The 14,183-nt window shown below is 48.5% G+C and overlaps 7 protein-coding genes across 7 annotated transcripts in view; 3 read left to right on the plus strand and 4 right to left on the minus strand.

Moving 5' to 3' along the window:
* Positions 1-238: 238 nt before the first annotated feature.
* On the minus strand, positions 239-1,105 carry FOXG_21001 (uncharacterized protein; the record flags this gene model as incomplete). Its single annotated transcript, XM_018401332.1, has 2 exons — positions 239-306; positions 418-1,105. 2 exons carry the CDS (start codon positions 1,103-1,105, stop codon positions 239-241), a joined length of 756 nt encoding a protein of 251 aa, XP_018252014.1.
* Positions 1,106-2,301: 1,196 nt separating this feature from the next.
* FOXG_12559 (uncharacterized protein) lies at positions 2,302-3,111 on the minus strand (the record flags this gene model as incomplete). Its single annotated transcript, XM_018392370.1, has 1 exon — positions 2,302-3,111. One exon carries the CDS (start codon positions 3,109-3,111, stop codon positions 2,335-2,337), a length of 777 nt encoding a protein of 258 aa, XP_018252015.1. The 3' UTR covers positions 2,302-2,334.
* Positions 3,112-6,107: 2,996 nt separating this feature from the next.
* Positions 6,108-8,127, plus strand: FOXG_21002 (uncharacterized protein). The gene is made up of 3 exons (XM_018401333.1): positions 6,108-6,220; positions 6,280-6,817; positions 6,866-8,127. Exons 2-3 carry the CDS (start codon positions 6,720-6,722, stop codon positions 7,563-7,565), a joined length of 798 nt encoding a protein of 265 aa, XP_018252016.1. The 5' UTR covers positions 6,108-6,220; positions 6,280-6,719; the 3' UTR covers positions 7,566-8,127.
* FOXG_12560 (uncharacterized protein) lies at positions 7,566-8,378 on the minus strand (the record flags this gene model as incomplete). The annotated part of the gene is made up of 2 exons (XM_018392371.1): positions 7,566-7,786; positions 8,111-8,378. The coding sequence occupies 2 exons, from the start codon at positions 8,376-8,378 to the stop codon at positions 7,566-7,568; spliced, it is 489 nt and encodes a 162-aa protein (XP_018252017.1).
* A 1,822-nt stretch (positions 8,379-10,200) lies between these two features.
* Positions 10,201-10,395, minus strand: FOXG_21003 (uncharacterized protein; the record flags this gene model as incomplete). The annotated part of the gene is made up of 1 exon (XM_018401334.1): positions 10,201-10,395. One exon carries the CDS (start codon positions 10,393-10,395, stop codon positions 10,201-10,203), a length of 195 nt encoding a protein of 64 aa, XP_018252018.1.
* Positions 10,396-10,447: 52 nt separating this feature from the next.
* On the plus strand, positions 10,448-11,629 carry FOXG_21004 (uncharacterized protein; the record flags this gene model as incomplete). Its single annotated transcript, XM_018401335.1, has 2 exons — positions 10,448-11,018; positions 11,079-11,629. 2 exons carry the CDS (start codon positions 10,448-10,450, stop codon positions 11,627-11,629), a joined length of 1,122 nt encoding a protein of 373 aa, XP_018252019.1.
* Positions 11,630-12,456: 827 nt separating this feature from the next.
* Positions 12,457-14,183, plus strand: part of FOXG_12561 (uncharacterized protein) — a 3,863-nt gene continuing 2,136 nt past the window's right edge. Inside the window, exons 1-5 of the mRNA XM_018392372.1 lie at positions 12,457-12,483; positions 12,577-12,682; positions 12,766-13,280; positions 13,329-13,438; positions 13,496-14,168. Coding sequence (XP_018252020.1) covers positions 12,652-12,682; positions 12,766-13,280; positions 13,329-13,438; positions 13,496-14,168 — 1,329 coding nt within the window. The 5' untranslated portion in view covers positions 12,457-12,483; positions 12,577-12,651. The remainder of the gene's footprint in view (positions 12,484-12,576; positions 12,683-12,765; positions 13,281-13,328; positions 13,439-13,495; positions 14,169-14,183) is intronic.

Raw genomic sequence — 14,183 nt, forward strand, 5'->3', positions numbered from 1 at the left:
TGCTTCTTATGCTTGGGTTCGTCACTATTAGTCTCCTAACTGGCACGTCAACAATCTTGTTTCTATAGGTCTTCCGATTGTGGGCAGAGTCTGGAGCTTCCGAGTGTTTGGCAGCATTGATCGTGGGTTTCGGGTGTTCTCCGCAACGCCGTTGAAGTTGCCGTTTCTGCAGCACGCCTCGACCTCGTCTCATAGGTACAATGCCCTCTCCCAGACTTTCTATCTATGTGCTTGCTGGTTAGTACGCCTCTGTTTTGGAAGATGTTGCTGAATGGTTGTACAATACACTCTTTTTGAACTCAGCGACTGAAAGATTATGTATATAACGATGGTAGGATGCGAAGATAGGTACGAATAACTAGATACTTGTATCTGACTAAATATGCCCTATACGAGATTTAATTTCTTCCCACTTACTAAACTTCTCCATAGTGACATTCGTAGTCGCCAAACTCCTTCGAATACCTTGAGAAATACTTTCATGGTAAAATAGTTGCGTCACACTTATAAGTTTGATATCTCCAGGTGCTTTAGTAGAACCATCAATAGGTACAAAAGCCTTGATTCCCGGAAAATCCGAAACCGCTTCAGTGCCATATAAGACCCTCTCAGATGGCATTTCGAGCTCCATCATATTACCATCATACCATGTAAGCTTAGGGTTCACCACCACTGTCGGAGGCGTCTGCCAATCCGCGGCGTCAGTTGCCTGTTCGGGATCGGGTTTGTAAAGAACAACTGATATCCCAGATGCTTGAGCCTCTAAAGTGTGAGGATGGGCTGGATTCCCTGTCGTCTCGGGCATTGCTCCAGTCTCTGGTATTTGGGAAGGTTCCGGCTCAAGAGCAACAAGACCTTTTGAGCTTGATGCCTTGTTCTCGCTTGTCTTTCTGTTACTGTCCAGACATGATAGTACAGGAGATATATGACACCCTTCGTCTTTGATTTCAAGCTCAGCTCCGCGAGGAACAACCAGTACTCTGGTTACTGGGGCCTTTGATGTCTGTGAGGAAGCTATAATGACTGATGATTGGGGAAAATTTGGTGTCCCTGGCGCCTCGGAAAGTGCTAGCGTCTCTGATGTACGGGAAAGGCCTGATTCCATAGCAACAAGACATCGTGTGCTTGATGCTTTGTTCTCGGTTATCTCTCTGATAATCCTCAGTTAGAAGAATACATACAGTGGCAATTTTCAATTTCCTCGGATCGCCGTTCCTGGTTGCAAAAATTCAAGAGGTAGGAGAGTTCTAACAACATATGTTTCAGGATTTCCAATAATGAAGCCGATATTGTCACTAAAGCTTTGAACATTTTGCTCGCGGGTTGATTTCTGACGAGATTTCAGACGCCAGTGGTTTCTTTTCGTCCCGATATTAGATAATGCGCAAATTTGATAAAGAAACGATAATAAATCAAAGGGTTCTGAACAGAGGCTTGGTAAGTCTTGGAGTAGTGTTGGCTTGATATCGATGCAGTCGCCATGGAGTTTGCTCGCTCCTCGGTGGTCCATCCTCTTAAGTAGTTACTTTTAGCACTAGTACTCTTGCCTTTCTTTCTTTTTCCCCTTCGGTTGAACGTACCCTTGCTTAGAGTTTTGCATCTCATTTATGCATGCCTGCGAACACCTTATCCATTACTACGCCCCACTCTTTGTCCTCGATGGTCAGTGACCTGGACCCCTGTAACGAAGGCCCGTGGGTTGGTTTCTTCTTCCGGCTATCGTCAGTCAGGGTAGGGGTGCTTCCGACCTGATCGTCTCAGATGTGGAGTAACTTGTATGATGGCCGAAAGCACGACTTCAATAGCTGTTTGGGTGCTTTGAGCCCACGGAGCCCGAAGGCAGTTACTATTTCGCTTAGCCCAATGGAGAGACACGGAGAGACGAACGGCCGGTTCAATTGAAAGCGTAGAGATGTAGAAAGCATAATCGCTGCAGCTGCTAATTCACATGCAACGATAGCCCTTCCTCTCGAAACACTACGCAACAGCAATCAGCTTTTATTGAAGTCCCTGCTGCACCGTAGTGATTTGTATACAATTACTATCTGGGAACATTCTCATTCTTGACTCGTAGCATTCTCACCCGGGTCGACCCAGCTTGAAGTATATGAGGAGGCTATCTGGAGTAACTCAACCACGACTTCCTCGTTTCAAGCTTCCGTGGTACAGCTCACGGTAGAAGAGCGCCGACCTTGGCATCAAAGTCCCAAGATGCATCCCAAATTATTATCAGCAGAAGAAGATAGTATCAAGGTCGCTAGCTAGACATTCAATGCAATTTGCCCTGCTATCGAAATTTATGTACAATTTGTATTAATATAGATCTGTGAATATTCACCATCCGCTGGAGTGGTATCCGCGGTTGGCCTCAACGGAAAAGTACTGCCTCTGGCTGCTCGAGTTCACATGCTCGCTCTTCATGCAAGGCCTCTCCGGGTACTGCTTCAAATTGGCCACATCATGTGATGTATGGTGTCGCTTGAGGACGGCATTGACTGTCGACGACTTCTGTTGTCGCTCCCAAAGGAGGTGACGTCGAAGAGACTCAGTCAACTCAGTCGCCAACATATTGCGACGAGTAGTGCGAGGTGACAACGCAGCTTGAGACTGGATTTGGTTGGGACCGGTCATGATGGGCTGAGCACTAGACCTAGGGACTTGATGGATAGGCTTAAGACCGGGTCCACGCATGCCCTTCATCATCAGAGGAGCATCGTCAGAGTCATTGGGTGAGGCACCCAGTGACGGGCCGTGGGCCATACGAGATCGTGGAATAGCTGAAGTCGATTGAGAAGCGTGGTTACCAAGAGTGCGTGCGCGATCGTTCTGGGCAAGCATGAGGGTAATGAGCGATCGTCGCGAGGTCAAGTTGGGCTTGGAATCCACTCGCTGGAGGAACTTGTCGTCCATGCTGGATTTGCCGCTCTCTTCCATCGAGTCCTCCCAGTCCGAAGAGTCGTCATCGTCATCGATGGCGCTCTCGTCGATGTAGTCGTCGGTGTCTGAGTCAACAGCTGCCTCATCATCAATTGTTCGTGTCATGACATTGTTGCTGAACGAGGCCTGCTTCTTGCGTGCAGAGAGCAGCGAGCCAGGTCGTGATGAAGCCATGGCGCTCTTGATTGAGCCGTCTTCTTCAGAGGAGCCACCGATCTGGAACACGGGCTTCTTGATGATGGGAATGATGGGCTTGCTGTTCCTGAGGCTCTGGTCCTGTTCACTAGACAAACAAGAGCCATCAAGCGCAAAGCGAGCGGGCTTCTTTGGTTGCACCACCTTGGCAGCAGGCGACGACTTGGGCTCAGGAATTGCGTCTGATGATTGAGCAGCACCAGGAATAGTTTGAGGAGGAGGGATCTGGGAAGGCGAAAAGCCACGCACGACAGTGGTTCGGGGAAGGCTTTGGGGCGAAGGTTGTGGCGAGCCCTCTGAAGCTGTGATGGACTTTACAGTCGATTGTGACTCAGTTGTAGTAGAACCGAATTGGCCCTGAGGAGGGGCTGGCAGAGGATTCTTGTCGGAGCTAATGTGGCGTTCGCGCTTGCTTCGAGTGCTGGCGCAAGAATCTTGACGTCGTACACGAGGATGGCCGATCTCAAGTGCGACTCAACAGTGCCAGATAGTTGAGGCAGATCTGATACCCTTGAGTCGGAAGGAAACTTTAGGGTGAGGGTTTGTGTAGGGAATGGTTGTCTACGAAAGGAGCTTTGAGAATAAGACAAGTTCGAAATTGAGAATGGAATAATGCAGCAATGGTGATAGACAGCTAAACATGCTGGCTGGGCACTCCCACTATATAAGTCAAACATGCCATTCGAGACACGTGGGTGTGAACCACCAGAAGCAAAAACAAAGAGGACGGTAGATGTCGCCCCTTGCAACTCAATGCATCTTCAATTGCTCAATCATATCTCTCACTGCGCCAAACCAGAAAGGGGCTTGTTTCTGGCTCGATTTTGACCTCCCGGGTAGGTTTCCCTGTCTGGTGACACCATCTTTATGGCTTTAGCGAATGCATGAAGCTTGGCACATCCCTGCATAAAGTAGTCTTGAGATAACAGCAACGGTAATTGGCTAAACTCTTGGACGAGGAATCAGCAAGAGGGCGGTACCCCGGGATATGAAGTAGAGGCACGTATATTCAAGCGTGGATACTGAGACATGGATAATCTCGTCTGTCGCTCAATTCGCTACATTTTCCAAATGCCGTGGTAGCTAAATACTTAGCAGTAATGGTCATCAACAGGGTCCGAACGGCGGCGCCGGATGCTTGCCCTGAATGCGGACCGCCCCCACCTCCCGTGTTCCATATGTAGATCTTCCCCATCATGCCGAATGGGGACTGGCATGCACACCAGATGTGAGCCATGGAGGCAAGTGGTACCTCGTCATGTTAGCGCAGTTTTCTCCCCCCTACTTGGCCATGGGGATCAGCTGCTAAACGCGCAGGCGCATCAACAGCAAGTCGAAGTTGACCTGGCTGGTCCGAGATGGCCCAGGGAGAGGTCTCGACTCACAACAGAGCAATGTACGTCACCTCTAGGCCCAGATAGCACTATCAGGCGAGAGCTGTTTATAACCCATTCAGACGGTCCGATGCGGGAATGAGTATTAGGTTGCAGCGCTATACGCGAGTCGCACTTTTACAACGTGCTGAAGTTGCAGGAAAAACATCAAGATAAATTTGCCGGGGCTCTCGGGGGCAGCGTACGGCATCTTGGCTACGACGCGATCCGGCTTCTTTGTCATTCAGATCAAGTAGAAGCGCGAGATTAGGTATTAAAACAGAGTCAGAACCTCTTCATTGGATCTAGATAGTTTCTTGAACATGACTCTCATGTTGATGAGGGTTCGAAATACTACCAGCCGTAACAATGCTCCTCTGAAGTTGCTGGAGCTTCATGCTGACTCCTCATCGCCAATTCCCCAGTCTCCACGTCGTGTCCGTTTCGCGCCAAAAACACGTACAGCCGCGCTGACGGGGCACGCTTGCACTAAAGACCATGAAGTTCCAAACTGTTTTTTTAATGAATGAGTTTTCATAAATTGTTTGACCAGAGTGTTGCGCCAACGAAAGGACAATTTTTTCAGGTAATTCCGAATTGCCAAAGGAACCTGCATGTTGGTTAGCTGAAAACTTCGAGGTCCTCACTCTTTAGTCTACACTACACATGTCGCCGTTCTGGTGTATCAACCCGGAAACTTCGTTGAGACGAAGCAAAGCTCGGACTTTTATAAAATCAAGCTTGTAGAAAATGTACGGCGTTGAAACTTACCTGGGTTATCAAACAATGATCGGACAACTCCATGAATGACTAATAAATGAGAGGGAAAAAAAAAGGGGGCGAGTAGCTATTAGCCGAGATTTAGCCGAAGAAAAAAACATCGCGGTCCGTCATATTTGACGCCAAACACGTATCCCATTATTATGCCATCAATGTCATGCTTCAACTGGTTCGCTAGCGCATTGCGCCCAGTGTCCCGAATATTTCGAATATTTTTCCACGAAAGGCATCCAACTGCGATCGATCACTATCCTCCCACCCCTGAGCAACTCCACAGCCAGAAGCAAGCATTCATCGATTCCATCGACCACGATGCTGTTTGCCGACTGGCTTCGCGATATAACAACGAAGAGTTATGCCACATCTTCGACTCTAAAGGGCAGTCGCAATGAAGTCATACGGCTCTACACTTCGCAATCAAGGGAGGCCAAGTCAGACGCTATCCTGAATCCGTCAGTAGCTCGAGGATGGGCGGGGTAAATGAGGGGTCGGCTGTCTGTCGCCTCCAAATGATTTCATCTTATCTCATCCATTGTGTGATCTCATGCTCACAAAACGCGTAAAATAATAATAATAATAAAAGAGTGTGAAATTCAGCACTGTAGCAACATGCATCACAAACAAAGTCCAATTTCCCAAATACCTTTCTCCTGGAAGATATAGACGTCCCGTTCCGCTCCGTCAGGTATCCTGTCAATAACCGTCAGGTCTGAAGTAACGTCATAGTCTGCACAATCACTTTCTACAGGGCATTGGACCTCTCAAGAAGAAAGTACGCGAATGCACGTCAAAGCTTTTAATGCAAAATGGCTCGTGCCGGCCCGCATGCGAACGCCAACGATACTTCAGGGTAGTTCCATGGCTGCTCGAATATTCCTCATATGATCAGCAGACGTAGGAAGTGTCGAAATACCTCATCGATAATAATCATGCGAGTGAGCGGGAGAATTGCCAGTCAACGGGTATATTGTTTGAAACTAATGTCTCAATGAAGCATTTTTTCCCTTTTGGCACCAGTGGTGTAGGGTAGTCGTCGTGTGACATGATCATTGGCCGACATGACGTCATGGTCGATAATGAACCGACACTGCGCGGGGTATGAGGGAATTACTGGATGATCACATTATCAACCATATGCTCAAGCTGATCACCTGGCTCTGGCCTCGATATGCAGGGCCCCGATATGCAAGAAATCCCGTGCCGCTTGGGAGATATCATACCCTAAGTCTGATGACACGTGCTGACCCGCTTACTTGGTTTCGTTACCTCCGCCCCCCGACCTCCCAAAAAAATTCCACTCCTTCATCCCACGATGGTACCTTTATTGAATCAACTGTCACGGCTGTTGTATGCGACACATATCCTATGATCGTATGTCGTTAAATCGCGTCATTTAACTTCGTTTCCCATACACATCGGGTCTTAATACTAGATATGTTTTTGGATAAGGGTTCACGCGAGATTTGCCACGATCGGATTCCTGTACTTCAGCAGCCGCTCACAAGTGGACATTTTGTACAGGCTCGTAAGGAGTATGCTTCCCGATCCTTGATTCACAACGCAATCGCTAATGTTTTTAGCTATAACAAGCTTCCTACCGACGATGTATTACTCAAGGTTCAAGAGAAAGTTGAGGAGCACACTCTGCAGTTAGAACTGCTCTTTAAACGATTCGGAGTCGAAGATCTTTTTGCCGTGTGGGTTCTGCACAGCCATTTCAAAGTTCCGGACGGGTTCAATCTGGTTGGACAGACAGAAACCTTCGATGGACGTCGTTGCTATTGGACAAAAAGAATTGCGAACAATACGCTCGACTCTATCGGAGTCTGTGCCCAGAAGATCATGTTCAACGAAGAAAAAGGCTGGGTTCCTTGCGAACTCCGTGAAAGCTCAGCGCCTGACCTGAGTCAAGTGGACCCTCAGTTCTTTCTGGAAGTCCGCGACTACTTGAACAAACATGATCTTATTTCGACTCTTGGACTTGAGTGTATCGTACCAGAGCTATATTTATCCGATACATTGGAGTTTCGTCTTCCCAATGACGAATTGCTCCTAGTTCCATTGAAACCCACTGAAGTGGCATCTCTGCGAGCCAACTATTCCACAGCAACAACAAATTACAGGTGGTCGGACCAAGGCTGTATCAAAAATTATTGTATACCCGATGAAAACAAGAAGCATCCTGACAAGCCAAATGATTTCCCGTTGCGAAAATTCCAGATCAGCATTCCCAGCCTTTTTCAAGAACAATATTCTCGGATTTGTGTGGCTAAAACTTGATTAATTGTTGTGAATCGTGGGCAGTTCGTCCAAGGCTCCAAACATGGTCATGTCTTGATAAAGAATCACACGAAGATGATTGGGCCCCGGGAGGTCGGGAAGAATTGCCAACGCTGCATGTGGGTAGAGGGAACCGATTGTACCCATTGCAATTTCCAGGCTTTTCCCTCTGTCTTTCCAGACTTTTTCAGCGGATTGAGGGATGTCCTTCCATTCAATGCCTGCAGCTTAGTTAGTGTATATGAGAAAGCTTTCAAGGGTGAATATACCTTGTTGATAAGGCTTTTGTTTAAGATGTGAATCAACAAGATTTTGTTCAAAAAGGTTTCGAAAGGCTTCGTCTTTAGGTGGAAAAAATACTAAACTTGAATACTGGTGTGTCGGAATAGGTTTGGCGAGAACTGCAATCGGCAATAAGTCGGACATTTTTTTGTTTAAGTAGTCTATAGCTTTTTCGGTGTGAATAATGGCATATTGACGCTCTGAAACTTCTCTGCGCTCTGGGCCTTCAGTATATGTGAAAAGATTTTTGAGGTCGAACGTACCTTGGGTGACACTAGTGAGATGGCCGACATTTGGAGTTGGCCGCTCTTGATGATATTTTCCTGTGTTTCCAGCGATTGGCGCTTCGGCATGGGACTCGACGACCGTTTTCGCCCTCTTCTGCGAGGGCTGGGCTGCGTAGATGTCTCCTTCGTTCGCTACGTTCTCATTGTCCTCCCCTTTCCTCCCCAAATTCCGTTGTTGAGTGGCTGTCTTCTTCGCTCCTGCAATTTTCAATGTGACTCTCATCACTGGCTGGCTGTTGCACATGTGTTTGAATTTGTGGGAGATGCGAAGATAATGATGTCTCTTCATCTTCTGCGGACCCAAGCGATGCGAGGAAATGGTGAAAGCAGCAGGTGTTATCATCGTCTGCCACATCGGCACTAACAGATGAAGCGCGCAGAGATTCGCCAACTAAACGTGTTAACCATCGATGCTCTCAACTAATGATGAGAACGGATGTACCTGGATCATTATCTGACACCTTTTTCCTCTTCTTGCTGGCAAGCTCATTGTTTCGAGCCTCTATATCCTTCTTAAATTTCTGGAAGTCTACTTATGGTGAGATTGAGGGTTTTCACTTTCAGCAGACAAAAACATACCTGAAAAGTCTTGCTCCACGAGATCAATGACATGCGCATTCTTGATAGCCGTGACAAATCTTTCCTGGCGCAAGTAGGGCTCAAGGTGGTTGTTCTCTATACATTGCCGAAGAAATTCGTGAATGAATTTGATCTCATCATCGGTAAGATGTTTGATTTGAAGAACAGTGAGCGTTATGCCGAGAAACACCAGTTCAATGAGTCCGAATTTCTTAAGCTCCGATCGTATAACAGGATTTCTCTTTCGCTGCTCCTCGTCGTCTTTTTTGATTTCAGTTTCTTGATATATAAATACGAAAAGATTTCGCAACCGATTTGTATGATTCGCTTCGACTATTCTCGAACGCAATTGATCGGAGGTAAAGCGAAACCAGACAGTAATCTCCAGACTCCTTTTCCAATTTCCTATTGTCTTGATCAAATACTGGTGGTCAGCTACAGAACCAGTGAGGTGTATTAAACCTTTCTGAAATTGGTCGACCTCAGACGATAGCTCTTTCAGAGGATACTTGCCCATAGCGGGGGTCGAGAGGGAAAAAAAACCTGATGGGGGACAAGAGGGTAAAAAACCTGACGGGGGACAAGAGGATAAAAAAGCCTGACGGGGGACAAGAGGGTAAAAAACCTGATGGGGGACAGGAGGGTATAAAAGCCTGACGGGGGACAAGAGGGTAAAAAACCTGATGGGGGACAGGAGGGTATAAAAGCCTGACGGGGGACAAGAGGGTAAAAAACCTGACGGGGGACAGGAGGGTAAAAAAGCCTGACGGGGGACAGGAGGGTATAAAAGCCTGACGGGGGACAAGAGGGTAAAAGAACCTGACAGGGGTCGAGAGGGAAAATAACCGGACGGGGGCATGACAAGGGCGTTGGCTATGGAGAGATCAGCGACATCCCTGCTGCCTGGTTCTGCAACCCTGTTCCCTCAGCCGCTAATCTTAGAACGTACCTCCGATCAGCCTAATGCAAACCTGGCACTAGCGGCCCCCCACAACGAACTTCAACAACTCGAAGTTGATGAAGTCGTTGTCCTGGAACTCCAGATGTTTTCTATGTAGGTTAAACTCGTAGTGACAACAAGAAGGAATAGACCGTGAAACGACGAGGCTGTATTGTAAAAGATCACCATTCTCTTTTGAGGCAAAGGACGGATGCAGTAGCACGCGCGACTTGTTGGACGTTCTCTCTAGACCCCTGCGAATGCAATGCAGGTTTGCGAATGGGAAGTAGTTGCAGGGTACGAGAGAACGGAATGCAGCCATGGCTGGCTGGGATGGGGACGGTTTGGGATGATCCAACAGCCTCGTCTGAGCAGAGAGCCCAGGGCTTCTCGCGGGGATACGGATAGTATCCCCATGTCTAGGCAGCTGCAGCCTCACCGGTCTGCAACTGGCACGACAGGCCGATGGAGCAGGTAGTCAACAATCCAAGGAAGTTGCAAGGGATAAGGGAGATGAAACATTGCTTCTTCTTTGCCAGTCCATTTGTCAGTCCATTTGCCAGTCCATTTGCCAGCCCGTTTGCCAGTCCATTTGCCAGCCCGTTTGCCAGTCCATTTGCCAGCCCGTTTGCCAGTCCATTTGCCAGCCCGTTTGCCAGTCCATTTGCCAGCCCGTTTGCCAGTCCGCTTGCCAGCCCTTTTGCCAGCCCTTTTGCCAGTCATTCCAAGACCTATTCACCATCCATAACGGCGATCTACTAGCCATACTTGCTTTCCTGCCCCCAAAACTCAGCATGCCATCCGGATCTGAATGCTTCTTTTGCATGAAGACGGTGAAAGGCCACTTCAAGAGACATGTCGGGACGCACGACAAAAGCCACAAAGAAGAGGAGGTCTTCGAGATGCACAGATTAGTTGCGAACTTCCTTGCAGACCCTAGTCATCACCAGATGGCAGCTCCATTCAAGCAAGCGATCATGAAAGCAGGTGGCCTCTCAACCCTGGAGATTAAAGACAGGATACCATATGCCTATAATGGTCCTTATTTGTTCCCCGCAAACCAGTGCCGGAATGCAGCGATTACTGATGAACAAATTTTCAATAACGCTTTGGACGACTTCAATATATACAAGACGAAAGTTTACTCTGTCAATAAACCGGAGGCTCCAGAAAATCCTCCTATGTTGGCAGATGTTGTGCACCAGCTTTACAGGCCTGACCCGGCCAATGCGAAGTATGCAATGAATATTGGTTGCGGACAATGGGTAAAGAGGCCTACTTTTCTTGATGATGAGTTAACTAAATCAGGAATGCAAAGTACTTGCAACATAACACCCCCAGGCACTTTGACGGACTTGCATATTGGTGAGTAGGAAAGCTGATCTTAAAAATTGGTTATGACTGAATGGCTGATCTGGTGAGTAGACCAAGGCAATCATGTTGTAACAGCTCTTGGGTTGGGATGCGTCAAAATCTGGGCACTATACCCTCCAACTGAGCACAACCTCGCCGTTTGGAAAAAATATCGAAATTCCCGAAATATCTTCCGGGACTCAGTAGAGGAGCTGGAGGATGGCAAAGTGTGTGTCCAGACTACAGACAGGGCAATCTACCTTGGGCCAGGTTGTCTGCATACTACATACACTTTGAAAGGTGGCATAGTTCCTGGAATAAACTACACCACAGAAAATTGTCTGGATGTCATCCTGGATCTTATACAGACCGAAGTGGATTACTTCCAAAGACTTGCGCCCGCGGACATACAGCCCCTACTGGAGACTCTCATTTTGTGCCTTGCACCAGCCTCTGGGAAACGTGACAAGGCACTGGAAGCTGTCTGCAAAGTTTTAAAAATGGGCCAGTTGAAGAAGCAGTTGAAGGATCACAACGAATTGTACAAAGTAATGAAGACTGAGGTGGAAACCGAGACTGATTGCTCTCATTGCGGCAAGCGGTGGAGGAGCCATTGGAGCTGAACTTCGACGGAGAAGCTTCAGGAATCTGGTGTAAGGATCGAGACTTGGAGAATGTTGAGATGAGAAAATACCCGGATGGACCTGGGCAGTTGGTTGTGTAGTTAGCACAGATTACCGCCATAGACGCTGTTCTTATTTTTATGAGTTCATACAGAAGATACTAGTTCCGACTTCCAAGATCTAGCTTCTTTTGATTCTATTAACTTGATGCGGTGGTATTAAGTAATATACCTTTCACTGCAACGTGTATCGAAGTACACACATCGCCGAAGATGCTACGTATGTCATTACTCGTGCTGGCTGGATTCATGTCTTGATCCCTTGGAGATAACGTCTACACAAACGTCTGCGATGTTGCTCAATCGAAATCGGCTAGTGCGTTTTGTCTGTACCCCGCCGCCCGCCTACAGGCCCAGCGTCGGTTGTTATCGCGATGAACACCTGCTAATGACAAATGCCCGCTAGCGAAATATGTCAGGGACAAGGGGGGCATTACCGTTGATAGATGACACTGTATACATGACGACCTGGAGGCAACACCATGCCGCTAACAGCCCCGTGCGCCAACCTTGTTCAGCATCCTGGTTATGTATTGTAGAAGACCGTCCGCACAAACAGGGTGTGGCGAGACCACTTATCAAAGACCCCTGTCGCGCGGGTCCAAGCTTGGAGCTGAAATGGCATTCGAGGCACGAACGGCACACCCCACGCTTTGTGGGTTCTGAGACGTCGCCTTGCCTTATGGGGCAGAAGTGCGCGAATATGGATTCGGACAAGCAACCAACAGCACGCGGCCATGCTACCCTCCATGGATGCAGAAAGGAAAATCAACATCATCCCCTTGATAGCAGAATGTACGTAATTTCTGCAAACGAGGGGTCAATCCCGTCCCTCCGGTTTCCCCGGTCTAATACAAAGCAAGGACATTGACTTAAAATGCTGTGCAGCCTGACAAGGCAGCCGGGTGGCTCGCATGACGCAGCACCTCTCCAAATTCCACAAGTTCTCAGCCTGATTTCGAAATGGCCAACATCCAATATTCATTTCCAACTGGTACTGTCTTACAAACCCCTTCTTTTCTCCCTTCTAGGTCTCCTCAGCATTGCCCGCCTTGGTCTGTCTAACGTTGTCATCAGCTCTGCCGAAATGCTCCCACGCCGCACCTGCGCAACTACATGGCAATCCCGATCGCCACTATCGTGAACTCGATACTTACCCTCCCGTTCTAGTTCATCTCCGACAGCAACAGCAGCCCCAAAACCCGCCACAATATCAGTATTTGCTACGGCAGTACCAACAGCAACGTCCTCCGTGCGGCTCAAGAGATCCTCCTATACAACGAGATACTACCGAGGATGGATGTCGACCCAAATCAACGGGCCATGTGCCAGAAGGAACGTCTTCAACACATCTGCCAGCTCCCTCGCTCCTAACTCCTGCTGTGCCCGGCGCATACCCAGATAATACACCGCAACACATGAATTACGAAGACGCGCCTTCTATGCCCCCAACCCCGGATGTCTATAGCGCGCCTACTTCCGTAACCCGTCAGACGTCCCGCGAGCAGCTTCAAGATTGTTCCCTAAACACCTTTGAACCCTTGTCTGGTGGGCATCCGTCGGCAAGAAAGAAAAGGAAGCGAGTTAGTCAGGTATGAGCGTCTTGGGAGTGGAAGCGAGCAAGTTCTAACTGGAGACAGGCATGCAACAGGTGCCGACAGCTGAAGGTCAGGTGCGACGGCGTGGTGCCATGTGAGAGATGCAAAAGAATGAGGGCGAATTGCATATACAGCGAACACAGACCAAAACTGTATGTCTCGCGGAAATCCTCATTGACTTTGAAGGAAAACTCTAATACGTTTAACAGGATGGATCAGGCTCAAGCCGACATTGTACAAGGCCCCAGTTCTGCTCAGACTTCGCTTGACTCGATTATATCCCAACTGGAGCCAGCAAATCAGAGATTGAACAAGACGGAGTCCCACGTGCCTAAGGATATTGCGACATCAGCTGCCAAGGCTGGATCGCCAGTGGGGGGTGAGTGCACGCGGCCGCCAACATCGCCTTACTTTGACAAAGGCGCTTCTGCAGTTCGATGCTACAATGACGCCCATCGCGATCACCCGTCCTCAGAGCCTATGCCACTGCGCATGATGGCTGAGGAAGAGATGGAGGTAGAGCCAGGCCCACCCGTTCCCCCTGGTGAGCCCGCGATTCCAATCAACCATACGACTCTGGCAGGCCTGCTGTTGGAATGGCCTTCCATTCGGGAGCTTACAAAACATCACGTTGAGCGCGAAGGTGTTCGATACATTAGCGAATATCCCATCAGCCAAGAACAGAACAGAGGCGTTCTGATATTGTATGGTCGAGGTGAAGATTCCCACCCTTCACAACATGTTAGAGAACCAACCGACCATGGCAACTTGGATGTGGCCGACGATTTATCCGATATGGCATCTCCTTCGCCCGCAGCTGATTGGGGCCAGCTCGGTGGACTGAGTCCTCCAGACCAAGTGGAATACAAGGGAGGTGTTTTGGTTGATGGCAATCCT

The sequence above is a fragment of the Fusarium oxysporum genome, chromosome 3 (assembly GCF_000149955.1).
Source record: "Fusarium oxysporum f. sp. lycopersici 4287 chromosome 3, whole genome shotgun sequence".
NCBI classification, from domain to species: Eukaryota; Fungi; Ascomycota; class Sordariomycetes; order Hypocreales; family Nectriaceae; genus Fusarium; species Fusarium oxysporum.